This window comes from Bactrocera latifrons, unplaced genomic scaffold, assembly GCF_001853355.1.
Source record: "Bactrocera latifrons isolate USDA-ARS-PBARC rearing strain unplaced genomic scaffold, ASM185335v1 scaffold_157, whole genome shotgun sequence".
Classification (NCBI taxonomy): Eukaryota; Metazoa; Arthropoda; class Insecta; order Diptera; family Tephritidae; genus Bactrocera; species Bactrocera latifrons.
Genome location: NW_017535041.1, coordinates 319,069 through 332,970, shown reverse-complemented (window position 1 = coordinate 332,970; position 13,902 = coordinate 319,069). Strand labels below are relative to the sequence as shown.

The 13,902-nt window shown below is 36.4% G+C and overlaps 2 protein-coding genes, 5 non-coding genes and 1 pseudogene across 11 annotated transcripts in view; 4 read left to right on the top strand and 4 right to left on the bottom strand.

Annotated features, from left to right (window-relative positions):
• LOC108966188 overlaps positions 1-13,761 on the top strand; it is a 113,136-nt gene extending 99,375 nt beyond the window's left edge. For 3 of the 5 annotated variants that reach the window (XM_018928953.1, XM_018928955.1, XM_018928954.1), the window contains exons 4-11: positions 7,736-8,111; positions 10,527-10,705; positions 10,820-10,933; positions 10,999-11,181; positions 11,241-11,567; positions 11,669-11,771; positions 11,833-11,985; positions 12,060-13,502. In XM_018928953.1, the coding sequence (XP_018784498.1) occupies positions 7,736-8,111; positions 10,527-10,705; positions 10,820-10,933; positions 10,999-11,181; positions 11,241-11,567; positions 11,669-11,771; positions 11,833-11,985; positions 12,060-13,502 (2,878 nt within the window). Of the gene's footprint in view, positions 1-7,735; positions 8,112-10,526; positions 10,706-10,819; positions 10,934-10,998; positions 11,182-11,240; positions 11,568-11,668; positions 11,772-11,832; positions 11,986-12,059 lie in introns of all 5 variants that reach the window. The other 2 variants (XM_018928956.1, XM_018928957.1) reach the window with 1 other exon arrangement.
• On the top strand, positions 1,154-1,656 carry LOC108966196 (lysozyme 1-like). The gene has a single exon (XM_018928965.1). The coding sequence runs from the start codon at positions 1,171-1,173 to the stop codon at positions 1,594-1,596; it is 426 nt and encodes a 141-aa protein (XP_018784510.1). The 5' UTR covers positions 1,154-1,170; the 3' UTR covers positions 1,597-1,656.
• On the bottom strand, positions 2,216-3,514 carry LOC108966141 (annotated as a pseudogene).
• On the bottom strand, positions 3,354-3,425 carry Trnae-uuc. The gene has a single exon. It is a non-coding gene; the product is annotated as a tRNA-Glu (tRNA).
• On the top strand, positions 6,544-6,615 carry Trnad-guc. The gene has a single exon. It is a non-coding gene; the product is annotated as a tRNA-Asp (tRNA).
• Positions 8,398-8,469, top strand: Trnae-cuc. The gene has a single exon. It is a non-coding gene; the product is annotated as a tRNA-Glu (tRNA).
• Trnae-cuc lies at positions 9,711-9,782 on the bottom strand. Its single transcript has one exon. It is a non-coding gene; the product is annotated as a tRNA-Glu (tRNA).
• On the bottom strand, positions 10,277-10,348 carry Trnad-guc. Its single transcript has one exon. It is a non-coding gene; the product is annotated as a tRNA-Asp (tRNA).
• Positions 13,762-13,902: the final 141 nt, after the last annotated feature.

Sequence of the window (13,902 nt, the reverse complement as noted above, 5' to 3'; positions counted from 1 at the left end):
CATTAATACATTATTAACTAACTATATTTGATTTCAAATTAATAATTTTGATACCAACTTACTTAACTGCATACTTATGTACTAAAAGTTTGAATTTTCACATTTTTCCAGCAATTATAGTTTGAAAGAGTATTTTTCGCCAACCCCACTTCCTATGCCATCCTTCTCTCAATCAAATCACGGAAAACGCTAAACAATGCCATTTCACGAAATTACTTCTACACGCTTTTAAGCAATATATAACCATAAAAAAAATTAAATAAAACAATATTTCGCTTAAATTTCGCATAATTCATTGCTCACGCGGCCAAACGATGCGAGCATTGCCCAACGCTGCTCAGCTAAATTATGCACTTGTGTTCGTTCACGCCCACCGCGACTACCGAAAGCAGTCATAAACACCCACCGTTACCACCAACAACAGCGCYGATCAAATGCAATGCCGCTCCTCACGCTTCTCTCCATTGCGCACGCGTATGCTTCCTCTTTCTCAGTGCAATTACATGCCTAGGCATTTTGTAGTCGCATATTTGAAAGCCATTTTCAATTATCCACCACAACACACCACTACATTGCCACTCAAACTGCACGCAAATATAGTGCGCCTGTGCAATGCGAAATATTTGCAAGTGAACTTCAATTGAAAGCCGCTCGTAATTGAATGTTGCTGCCACAGTAAAGCCTTACAATTACTTGATGCAATTTGAATATGGGAATATACACTTTTTCGCAAGAGAAATTTCTGTAGAAAATTTCGACTGCGGTGCTCAGACTACAACAGGTCTTTTATTGAACTAAATTCCACCGGTGTTTCAAAATCAATGAGTACATAAAAGCAAAAAATACACAAGAGAACCCTCATTGCAAAATCAATATAGGTTTATGTATGAAATAATAACATTAGTTTGTAATGAATGAATGAACAAATAAATATGCAGACTAAGATAAGACATGATAGATAACAGTCTACATACAAGGCGCTAATTAAGACTAAACACTTTCTTCATCAATCATCAATGACGGCATATATAATAAACTTATCGCTTTATTGCGCCACTCTGTTAGGCGAAAGCATTTTACAGTATTTAATTTTGGCACAAAATTTACTATTAAAGCCGCGCCAATGCTTCAGCTTAATCAGTAGTTTCTTGTAAGCATTAAAGCAGCARAATGAAAGTTTTAGTCTTCTTTACTATCGCTTTGGCTTTGGCCACTCCAGCCTTGGGCATAACTTTAAATCGCTGCTCTTTAGCGCGTGAGATGTCTCGCTTAGGTGTGCCCCGGGATCAATTGGCGAGATGGGCTTGCATTGCTGAACACGAGAGCTCCTATCGCACCCATATTAAGGGCCCAACCAACTCCAACGGTTCCAATGATTATGGTATTTTCCAGATCAACAACTACTACTGGTGCCAGCCTGCCAACGGTCGTTTCTCTCACAATGAATGCAAATTGAGCTGCGATGCACTGTTGACCGATGACATTACCAACTCTGTGCGATGCGCACGCAAAATACAAGCACAACAGGGTTGGAAAGCTTGGTCCACCTGGAAGTACTGCAGTGGTACACTGCCCAGCATTGACTCATGCTTCTAAGCTTTGATAAACTGATGTTGGTTTAATAATGAATAAAATGAAATAGATGAAAGGAAAAAATATATTTTTTTATAGAAACCCGCAAACCGAACTAGAAGGCTTACCGCTAATAGGTATCACTATAGTGGATTGCCTTTCGAAACCTTTCGCAACATTTCGTTTGACCATAAGATTAGGTTAAAAGCTCGATCCTAAGCAGGATCTAAATTGGACAGCTTGGAACGCCAGTCCGTTGTGGTACCTATAAAGTGATATATCCCGAATCATGAAACCTTTACCTATCGATAAAGCACTTAGAGCCTATCAGATATTTGTTTGAGGCGGTTAACATGAGCTTGGGCCTTGTCGTCTGGTTCACCAATGGTAAAATTATGGTGAGAGATTTCAACATAAAGTAGAAAGACCTCACAATCGGACGGGAACCCGTCGTCGACTGCTAAACGTACACGAGCTCCAGTGCTAGCACGCAAGAYGCCAATGGAGACCAAGAGCGTAATCTATTTGATTACTATAAAGACGCCACTTCCGTTCTTACCCTCTTTTAAAGCAGCAAACTCTACAAACAAAGTTTATTTTTATCTATTTAATGATTAATAATCGAACAACAGTCTACGAAACCTTAAAAGCAAGAGTCAATACTGGGCAGTGTACCATTGCAGTACTTCCATTTGGATCAAGCTGTCCAACCCTGCTCTCCTAGGATCTTGCGTGCGCAACGCACAGAGTTAGTAATGTCATCGGTCAACAGTGCACCGCAGCTCAAATTACATTCGTTGTACTAGAAACGATCACTGGCAGGCTGGCACCAGTAATAGTTGTTGATCTGGAAAATAGCATAATCGTTGGAACCGTTGAAATTGATCTGCCTATGCAAAGAAAAGAATGCCGCTTTCATATCAAATTTGTGCACTTATACATATATTTATGCTGAGAATATGAAATTTATTTTTGCAAACTGTGTTGATTTCTAGAAGGTATCTATACTCAGAAAAAACCCTAATGCGCCTAAATTTTTTATTCCCTTAATCTATGTACTTTTGTACTATATCGTGTGGATGGCTGTGGATTTAAATATGTACATATTTTACTTATTTTAGAAATTATGCTGTTTCTCTGGGATACCCATTTATCGCTAACAGCTTAGAAGCTATATATCTTAAAAGATATTATTCGAGCAGAAATTATCTAATTTTTTAAATCAAAAACAAACTATTTGTGCTCACAAATATTTTCTTTAAGTGTAGAAAAAATAATTAAAAATAACGTAATTTGAACTAATTTATTTGCTGATCAATCGTGATAACCTAAAATTAGAAATTAACAATACGAAAATGCACGTAGACCTTCGAAAATAGTTTTACGCGGTCAATATGAAATGCTCACTTCAGAACGGTAGTAGTTGGTCGCACAACTTTTGTGTAGAATGCTTTTCAATCCTTGTTTACTGGCAAACGAATTTTGAAAATTCATATATGTAACTAATTCGTTGGAATTGTTTTCCTAAACAGGAGCGCACTTTCCGATTGTCATGAATATAGAAGATTCCAGATTAATGGTAGATATTATACTATACATATATGTATTTAATATAATTTTGTGAACATTTTTTCCCTATTAAAAATTTTATGTTTTATTATTTTATATCACGCCTTAAAGACAAAAAAGATTATTTATAATTTAATTGAGCAGTTGTTTCTTACTTGAAAGAATAATTAAGTATAAACATTAAATGCTTCAAGAAGGTTAAAAAAGAATGCTTCCCATACCGGGAATCGAACCCGGGCCTTCTGGGTGAAAGCCAGATATCCTAGCCACTAGACCATATGGGATATGTGATATTTTAGATGTGAGATGTAACTGTTAATATATCAATTTACCTGTTGGTAACACATAGTAATGTTAACGGCTTCTTGAACATGATTAATTCGTTAACTTAAAACCATTAATCAATGCAAGGAATATCTCATCATTGGCTGTTATTACCCACGGTACTGTTGCGTATCTTGGCTGTTATTTGCAATGGTGCTGTTGCGTACATATTATATGGTATCAGAGCCTGTTAACAGCTATGCTGTTGCGTACATATGGTGTTAGAGGCTGTTAACAGCTAATCCATTGAAGAGTTTACAGGGTAGCGATTTGACAATAATTTTAATTTTCTTTTTGCAATATAAAAACATACATTTCTGTATGTGTTCCAGTTTATACATACAAAAAAAATATTGGCTAGTCGAAAAAGTCTTTTCGTRTTTCTAATCAAACTTCAACTTATTTAGGTCGACCACATTTTGYCATTTCTCCGCTAGAGACATTATTCCATCTTATGCAAAAAATATGATATATAAAAATTAATATTTAAAAGTGCATTGAACCTATTGAATGTTGTAATTTAAACGCATTAATATTAAAAACTATAATATTTGTATGCAAACACAAATGTTTTTACTTATACTATGAATTATTTGAATAGACATCCAGCAATGATAATAAAAAAGTATGCTTCGTGTATGAGAGTCACGTGCATGGGCGATAATTGCCGTTGCCACATATACAGCATATGAAATTGTTGCAATAAAAATGAAGCCAAGAAAGGATAGGTAGGTAAACACTTGTACTGACATTTCCATAAAAACATACATACAGATGTGCATATAAATATTTTAAAGGAAATTTTTATTACGAAGAAAGGCCTGTCATGAAATTCAAGGAAAATTTAATAATGAAATATGAGCARAGTTGCAAGTTTGCATACAAAACTGTTGGGAGCTGAAAAGACTTAAACTTTTTAACTAAGTTAACTATATGTAAATATAAAAGTAGAGAAGTAGAAAAATTACTTAAAACCCCATAAATATAGGTTATGAGGTATTGTCTTAAGCTTTAAAAGGCGCTGATTTGTWAAATAACGCACGCCTATAAATGTACTGACACCTAGAACAATGCAATGCTTAAGTATAAAGAATATATGCCTGATTGCTATCCAACGATTGCTGGCAACAAGAAACGCATAATAATTTTATGACTTAATAAAATATTATGATGAATGACAATGATTTTTAAATATTAATAGAGAGGCACASTCAAGCAGAAAGAAGTTTACAAATTATTGAATTGATCAAAGAACAGCAAATTAAAGCTTCGAAGCATTCTTGCACGACCAATCGTTCACTTCATTGACCAATCGTTTACATTTTTCTAACTCTCCAGCGTCAATTCTGTTGTATCTCCTTCATTGTATGCATTTCTATACTGCTTTTGTTGTCACCAGCTAGTATAGTGTAGTCACGGAACGCAGCCATCACCTGTTGCTGGTGGAATTYCGATTAACGCCTACAGAATCGCATGACTGGCTTTTTATTCGCCAGGTTTGTGTGGGTAAAATTTTATATTACAAGAGCGTTTCATGTGTTTTTTCTTGCTTGTAATTGTTCTTATTGGCTTTTTAAGTTTTTTTTTTTGTGGCAGTGAGTCAATAATAAACCATAAAGCTTTGGGTTAACTGTTATAATCCGCGCATTGGAATGCAAAGATTTGTCAGAGAGGAAAYATACACAACGTAAATACAAATTGACAGTCAATAAGATACCGTTGTAAAAGAGAATTGGTAGCACAAAGGTGAATAAATTATATGAATGCTTGGATTGGTGCAAAATGTGTATAAATTAGGGTGGGTCAAAAAAAACCGATTTTTCTTGCTTCGTACTTTGAAAAATTTATTAAAATCTATAGAGGTTCTCCAAGCAAGAGCTCTTGATTGTAACGGGAAGTCCTCAGCCGAACGTTTTTTTTTTTTTTTTGAGGATTTTGTAATAAATTAAGTAAAAAACATATTAGATTTTTTTTTATCCACCCTAATATACATGTATATACAATACATAGAGAATTTTATGTCTCGCTTGCAACTGCTTGAAAAAAGTGGATTTTCATTTTGTAAAAAATTACGTAAAAAAATATTTGTTATTTCTGATCCACCCTCTCGCTTCCAACTACTTGAACAAATTTTTCGTTTTKTGGATTTTGTAAGAATTTAAGAAAAAAATCGATTTTTGCCCATCCTAATATACATATATACATTTGGAGTTCGTTTAACTTTTATAATATTTTTTTTTCACTACTTTTTTATTAAAATAAASAAAACGATTATAAAATAAAATAAAAAATTTATTGCCAAAGGCTTGATTGCTCTATAGAAAAAGTTTAATAAATGTTTAGGATATTTGACAATTATTAAAAAAATAACCTTACAAATTTTGGAATCCTTAATATATACAAATACATATATGTACWTATACATCTCTTTTTTTACACGCATGATATTGCATTGATATTACATTGCCGAAATGGATATCTCCAGTGATGATACCGACTTTGAAAAAATAACAATTGCGCTTGTTTGTTATCAAGTAGCGATGAATAATTATGTAGCTATGTAAATAATTTTCTTTATTTCTATTCTAATTTTTCTGTTCTTAATTCTGGATTAACAGATTTCTTTGGTTTTTTGCTTAATCTACCAATTTTTCACCAGTATGAATTATGTATTTTAAGTTTTAATGCTTTATAAAATGCCATATGAACATACAATTTGTATGCATTTCTGAAATTTTATAGTTTTCAACATTTTTAMACGGTTTTTCAAAGTATATATATGTAGTTCTTTATTTCATCTTACACGGTTTTCAGATAACATGGAACGTATCCCCCATTTTACTATAGAAAACGCTTCTTTTTTTACACGGTTTTTATAATACACGGATTTCTGAGGAACGTATCTACCGTGTAAAGAAAGAGTTGGGTGTTATTTAATAATATTTTTTAACCCTTATGTTTAGGGTGTGTTTTCCATAAAATAACTGTTGTACTGTTATCCTTTTCTTTCTCACATTATCTATTTGTTTCAGGACTCTTGTCACCTAASTCACCCTTTGAACGAGAAAAGGATAATAGTCCTCGGTAGTATAGTGGTCAGTATCCCCGCCTGTCACGCGGGAGACCGGGGTTCGATTCCCCGCCGGGGAGGTGAATTTTTTTTAGGTTAGCCACCTTTTTTTTGTTTTTTGTACAAGAAAAAAAATTGATTTTTTTTATATAATATATAGAACGGGTGATTTAACATAACGAAAAATCATAATATATAACCAAAATCAATGTTTTCGTTTTATGTTGTAAACAAAAGAATTTAAGGAAAACCAGAGCAGATTTTACAAAATAGATACTAAAAACTTCAAGATTTATCAATTTTTTATTTTAAATACAGGTGACATGTATGGCTATAAGTTTATTTGACAAAAACAAATAAAGTCCTCAATTTACAAATAATTTTGTTTTATACACATATATAAAATAAATAAATATATATTATTCACATCTCTTAATTAAACACACAATTACGCCCAACACAATTGACAAGCGAATGAAAACTTATTGAAATAACAACATTTTTGCCGCTGTCCATTTAGTGTCATTTTAGTGGTCATTTTCCGCCACCCAAGCAAGCTGAGCGCATGTGGGCATCGTAGATAGCAAATCTCGAAAGTTAATAGCGTAGAACATAAATCGCGAGTTATGCTGAAAAAGTCACACACGAGTTGTAAAACAAGTTTAAAGACAACTGAAAAATGAGCCGACAATATGTTGCATGTATTTGTGTTTGAACTCAGGGACATCACAAACAGACAATAATATATTCCTTATTTTCACATATGAAATGGAAGGTAGTAATGACAGCGCGCACAGGATAAGCAGAGTGTGGGAACATTAAAATGAAAACAAATTAAGCGTTTGCCACGAAACGCATGGCGCCTGCATCTAATGCGCATTAATCAATYMACGAAACTGTGGTGCGAGACAAGCACACCCCTAAGGGGTCACAAACCGAAGTTCAATAAGTCTTCAGCGAAATGTGACTGCCAAATTTTGCAGTTGGTTGAGAGTTACGCCTGCGCAAACACACATCACCTTCGCTAGCTAGCCTAACCAGTATGTCATATAATTTAAAAACAAAATTTCCAGCATTCATTTGAAAGTTTTCCGCTATTAGATTTAATTGGTTTTTTTGGTTTTCATTTCCAAAAAAATTTTTAAAAATCACTTCATTAATAATAAATAATCATTTTCTATTTGCCATTTCTGCTTACAGTGACATCTCCGCCTATTATCAGCAACGTTACGCGCCCACTGCACAGCAGCAACAGCAACAGCCACAGTTGGTGTCGCAACATAAACTCCATCACACACATCATCGGCCGCCACACAATCGTTTAAACGGCTATCCAATGGCACCGAGTGTCTGTCAAAATTCACCGAAATTAACGGCAGCCGCTSCGCATAGCGCCACCATGACCAGCACAACGCTCATAGGTGGTGCAGGCGATGGTGTTGGCGCCGCCACAACCATCTCCGCGCCATCAATCACACAGAAGAGCAATTATGGTGGCAGTAGCATTAACGGCTCCATGGCTTCATACAAAATGTCAAGTTCRGAGAATAGCTGGTCGCAGCCTGTTTTCAACAAGGTGTGTACAAATGCAGAATCTTTATTTCTGGGCTATACACTTTCCATTATACTATTTACCGTAAACCAAATGCTTAAGTGTTGACTGGTKAAAAGCTGATATTAGTCATGCACATTTGAATTACAGCGCTAGGAATTTATTTAACATTTAGTAGTATACTGTTAAAAGCACAATGACTTACAGCTGTTATTTAACAGAAAAGTGAGGGTGAGTAAGAATTAATACTGTTGATATGTCATTTAATAGTAGTGGTTATAAATCGCACTGTGTAAAGATATATAAGGAGTCCCGTATTGTCTAGTGGTTAGGATATCCGGCTCTCACCCGGAAGGCCCGGGTTCGATTCCCGGTACGGGAAAAACTAAWTTTTTATTTTTCATATAATTTATTCTTACATTTTTGTTGTTCAAATAATAATTCTTAATATTGACAAAATACGAAAAGACTYTTTTTCGACTTTTTCTTCCAAATAAAAATGTCAGCTGCGATTAACAATAACTGTATTGAGGATTTTGTATTAAAAATCAGCTAATTGATTATTATAATACGAAATAAATCTTAAATAATTAGTATTTCGTCGAATRACTGTTGTTGGTTAATACATCTCCTTATCTCCTAGTCATAAAGTCCACGAAATGCTTGCATTTCTCGGGAGTATTGACCTGCCAAATCTTCTTCACAACACATTCTCATTTTGATTAATGTCTGGTGACTGAGCCAGCCAAGCAATAACCTCACCTCCATTTATAGCAAACGAATTGTTTGCTAACCTGCTGGTAAGCTTGAGGTCGTTGATAGCCTGTGGTATATGTATATAGTAGAATCCATTACTAGCAGACAATTTAGCATCCATATTTTCTTTAACCCAATATAACGAACCTGTACCATATGTGGTAAGTACCCCCATACATTAATTTTGACACCCACATGGTTTACAGCAGGTGAAATATACWTTAGATCAAATAAAGCGGGTACTCCACTCCGTACATACTGTCGGCATCCCCGAGAATCAAATAAAACAATTTTTATTTCGTCGGACCACCATATGTTGCACCATTTTTCGATTGTCCAATGCAGCTGCTCTTCAGCAAATTGCACTCTGGCCTGCACATATCGGGGTTTAAGTAATGACACCTTTCTTACGATCCTGCCATAGAGTTTAGCAGTTATCAACTACCTCCTTATTATGGAAGCTGTAACACTAAGATTTAACTCATCTTTAATTTTTTTTTTATACAAAAAATAGCTTTTCTCAGGCTAAATTCACAACTTTCCTCAACTGTGTCAGTTATTTGGTTTCCTTTTATTTTTATGCATTCGCAAGCATTTTGGCACAACGTCCAAAATAATCTTCGATTAACTTGTAAGATTTTCCTTCCGTCAACATGTTTTTAATGAGAAAACAKGTTTTAAAATTTAAAGAACGATGTGTTTACTAAAACTTTGAACTTATAAAAATATTATGTATTGTAAATCCAAACTCTAATGGACTGATAATTTTAAAATTATTAATACTTAAAAAAAATATTTTTTTGAGTTATTCTAAAGATAATTAAACCAGTTTCAACTTTTGAATTATTAAATTAAAAAATGACAAACTTCCCGTACCGGGAATCGAACCCGGGCCTTCCGGGTGAGAGCCGGATATCCTAACCACTAGACAATACGGGAYTATTATATYCATRYTGTCAAASGACAARTATCAAATAATGGATCATACTATCTGACTTAAAMACATTGTCTCAAATCGTTTTGACAGCCATCTATTACTTAAGTTCTGATAAAAAATAATAATAATTACCGAAGGAAAGAGTCTTCGCTAATTAACCAGAACTTAATTGACAGTTGGCTGTTAACCAAAGCTTATAGTACGGTACTTAGAAATATTGGATAGCTAATGATAAGTACAAAACAAAGAACTTTTATACCTACAAGAACAGAACAAGCCGCAACATTCAAATCTAAAAATTATACAAAGTATTTTAGAATAAAAWTCCTAAAATATGAAATTTGGTCCTCGCATAACTCAAATATGTTATCGAAATGAGAAAATCAAGTGAGTGTGAGTAATCAAATCAAATTTGAGAGAATTTTGTTTAACTCAATATTAAAGATTATTTATCTTAAAAAATTTTTAGTAAAAGAAACGAAAAAATTCCAAATACCTCCCCGACGGGGAATTGAACCCCGGTCTCCCGCGTGACAGGCGGGGATACTAACCACTATACTATCGAGGATGTCATATTATTTTTACATAATGCATGTTTGGCGCTTCGCGGTTTCATTTTCATCACATCAATTTCAATAACAGAATTATGCATAAAACAGAAAAAAAAATGCTTAAATTACATAACATAATTTTTTAATAATTATCGTATATATTACTTATTTTAAATATTATTGTTATCTCCACAGGAAAACCAACGACCTCCAGTTTATAATCCAGAGGATTACGTGCAATCGTTGAAAAAATTTGGCAAACGTCAGAGCGGTCAGAATGTGCGCTCCATATACGATAACAACAACGAAACTACAACAAAAGAAGAAAACAGTCACAAATCGACGACTTTACCACATAAACATGCGGAGTACAAGTAAATATTATTTTATATAAATTTTCTTTTTTTAGAATCATTATTTATAAATTTATTTTTTWAATTCTGTAACAAAAAACTTTTTTCATATATTATTATCTCTCTCACGCTTAGAAGTCCCATACCGGCAGCGCCTGAAAATGAAGGTGAGATGTCCTTGCGACAGTTTGCCTCAGTCACTGATTTGCTTATAAAACTGCGTGCAGATTTACGCGTCTCTTTTCCGAGGTATGCCAACAATAGTTGTTTTTTTTTTTTTATAAATTTCCTCTAATCATTTTTTTGCCCCACAGCTTCGTGCAGGAATTTGTGGCCACACCTTCCGACGGCATAAGTCTACTACTCGAAGTGCTTCGCGCTATACAACTCTCGCAGTCGAGCAATGCCGCTGTGCCACCGAATCAAATGACCGCCTCAATGCCACGAAATCTGCAATCGTACCAACGGCGCGCTTTACTTGACGAACTGGCTTGCCTGTAAGTCAACTAACTTCCTCCCCCATTTTGGATATTTATGTATTTTCTTCTTTGCACAGACAATGTCTCAGCATTTGCTGCTCCCGTTCATTGGACGCGACCGCGCGTTTGGGCACAACTCCTGTCGGCCTGATGCCGTTGGCTTCCTCRGCGACTGGTCAGGGTATACGTGCGCGCATTTTGGCCATGCAATTAATGTCCGCCGCGTGCGATAAAACCGCGTTGGGTCATGGTTCACAAAAATCAGTCACAGCCGGTCATACGGCCGTCTCGGAGGCTATGTCGACATTACGTTTGCGCTGCAGTGAGCCGGTACGTTTTCGCCTGCTGGTGGGCATGCTSAACAGTGGCGGTGGTTCGGGTGAACTGCAGGCTGTGGGAGTCAAGTAAGTTTTTTAATRAAAGGAAATTTTATTTATTATTTTGAAAAATCATCTTTCTAATTTGAGGAAACTCTATATTATTCTATACAAAATTTATTACACAGATTTATTAATTCCTTCCTGGAGAGCTCTGAAAATCTACAGCAACGTTTATATCTACAAGCGGAACTATTCCAGGCCGGTTTTGAGCCAGGCTGTCTAGCGAAGGTGAGGCTGGATTTAGACCATTCCTTTATGAACATTTGTTTAATACAATAAATTTCCTTAGACTATATCACCGGCCTCATCATGGGTGGAAAATTTGCGAAATGAGATCAAACGCTTCCACGAATTGTATGTGGATGTTGACAAAATGATTACGCAAGCGCGTGAAGCCGACCGCGTACGTAGTCAAATGGTGATACTGGAGCGACGAGTGCAGGTAAGCACAATCCACTTAAGATCATATAAATTCAGGTTTATCTTACTATCAACATCACCTTTAATGTGGTTTAGATTCTACACGAGGAAAAAACAGTGCTAACGTCAATGGAACGTCGTTTGCAAGAACGTTGTGCCGAATTACAGCGCGAAATCTTCCGCCTGCAAGGTGCTCAGAATGAAAACACCTTCAAGTCCCTGGATAAGCAACCGGTGGCATTACCGCGTCATGTGCCGCCTGGTAAAAATGAGAGCGAACATGAGGATGAGGGTATCAGCAGTTCAGAGACGGGTCCCTCACTTAGTCCCGTGCCCATATTGGTTTTACCGCAGAAATCCAGCGCTTCCCTGATAGCCAAGCAGCATCATAAAAATAAATCAAAATCACCGGATAACTCCACGGGCGATAGTGGCGCTGCCACCGGCACAGCTACCACCATTGAGGACGTCATGCAAGAGCTGGATCAGGTCGTTAGCGAGGCAGAGAAACAGATTACAACACAACAACTGCAGCAACAAAAGCACCAAATAAAGCAGCAATTCAGTCAAACCAAAGTTGCAAAGGAAAAGGATATTGTGCCGGTTAATATAGTGCCACAGCCACCGCGCAAATCCCGTTCGCTTGCACATCTCGTCTCTCAGGCAGATGGTTCCGAGTTGGATGGCTCCGAATATGGCATGCTGATGCTACAGAATCATGGTGATCCTGGCGCCGCTGAGCGCGTTACAGCATTGCAAACATTTTTCGATGAAACCGACTATGATATGCCCGAAATAGACAAGCCATACAGCATAGAATCACCAGATATACCGGAGGTGAGCGCAAACACCACCGCCTATAATTCGAGCACCACGCGTGAGCTACTCGACGTTATAATGGATGCGCGTCACAGTGATGACGATCCAACAATGAAAGCCTTCCGCGAGGCGAGCAATCAACACCAACATCACCATCAGCACCAACACCAGCATCACCATCACAACAATAATGCTGCCATCAAAMGCCAAAGCATGTCAGTGGCGGCACCACCACCACCGCCCCCACTACTAGCGAAGAAACTACAAGCGCCAGCGCAACATTTCAACGGTGTCTTTTTTATGACCGGCATGAATACGCCACAAAAGTACCCCAAACCGGATGTGACCGCCGCATTGCAAGCGCGACGCGTCACCAAGAATGTTGAGCGTCTAGAGGCGGCATTCGCTTCCACCAGCCCTGAAACGCTTTTGGATGGCAGCAGTGCAACGTCGCCGCCACTGCAACAGGTGGTGCGTGAAAAATCACGCAGTAATCAACAGATTTATTTTGGCAGTAATCCAGGGTTGCGTTTAAGTTGCGACAGTAGCGGTGGTGGCGGCGCTGGCGTTGGTGGCAATAATGTGACCGTGTTGATACAGCATAGCAATGCGGCACAGCCCACGCAACAGCCAATTGGCAGTGCGACAGCGATAAATGTGCGCACGCGCTCCTGTACGCAAGGCTCAAAAGTGACCGATACGCCATCGGGATTGTACTGATTTTGGTGAAAAAAAAAAAAYGTGGTGAGAAAAATGTGTTGAAATGAGTGTGTGGAATGGCAGTTTAATAATTGCTGGCATTTACTAGTACATAACGTTGAGTTAGAGTCATTGAAGTCGATCACGATTTCCGTTTACGGAAATTACGTTTTAGCATATTATCTCAGTAGTTTGTATATAAAAATTTAGTAATTCAAAAATGCTACTCTATGTATTAAGCGCAAACAAATTAGTTTATAAAAAAATTTTTAAAATAATAATAGTGAGTTAGTCAAATCCATAAAATGACATACATATGTATTTGAATAAAATTACAATTTAAAAAAAATGAATTGTAGTCCATAAGTGTTAGATTTTATATAATTTCAACTTTATAAGCTTAGTTTTACTTGCTTTGCAC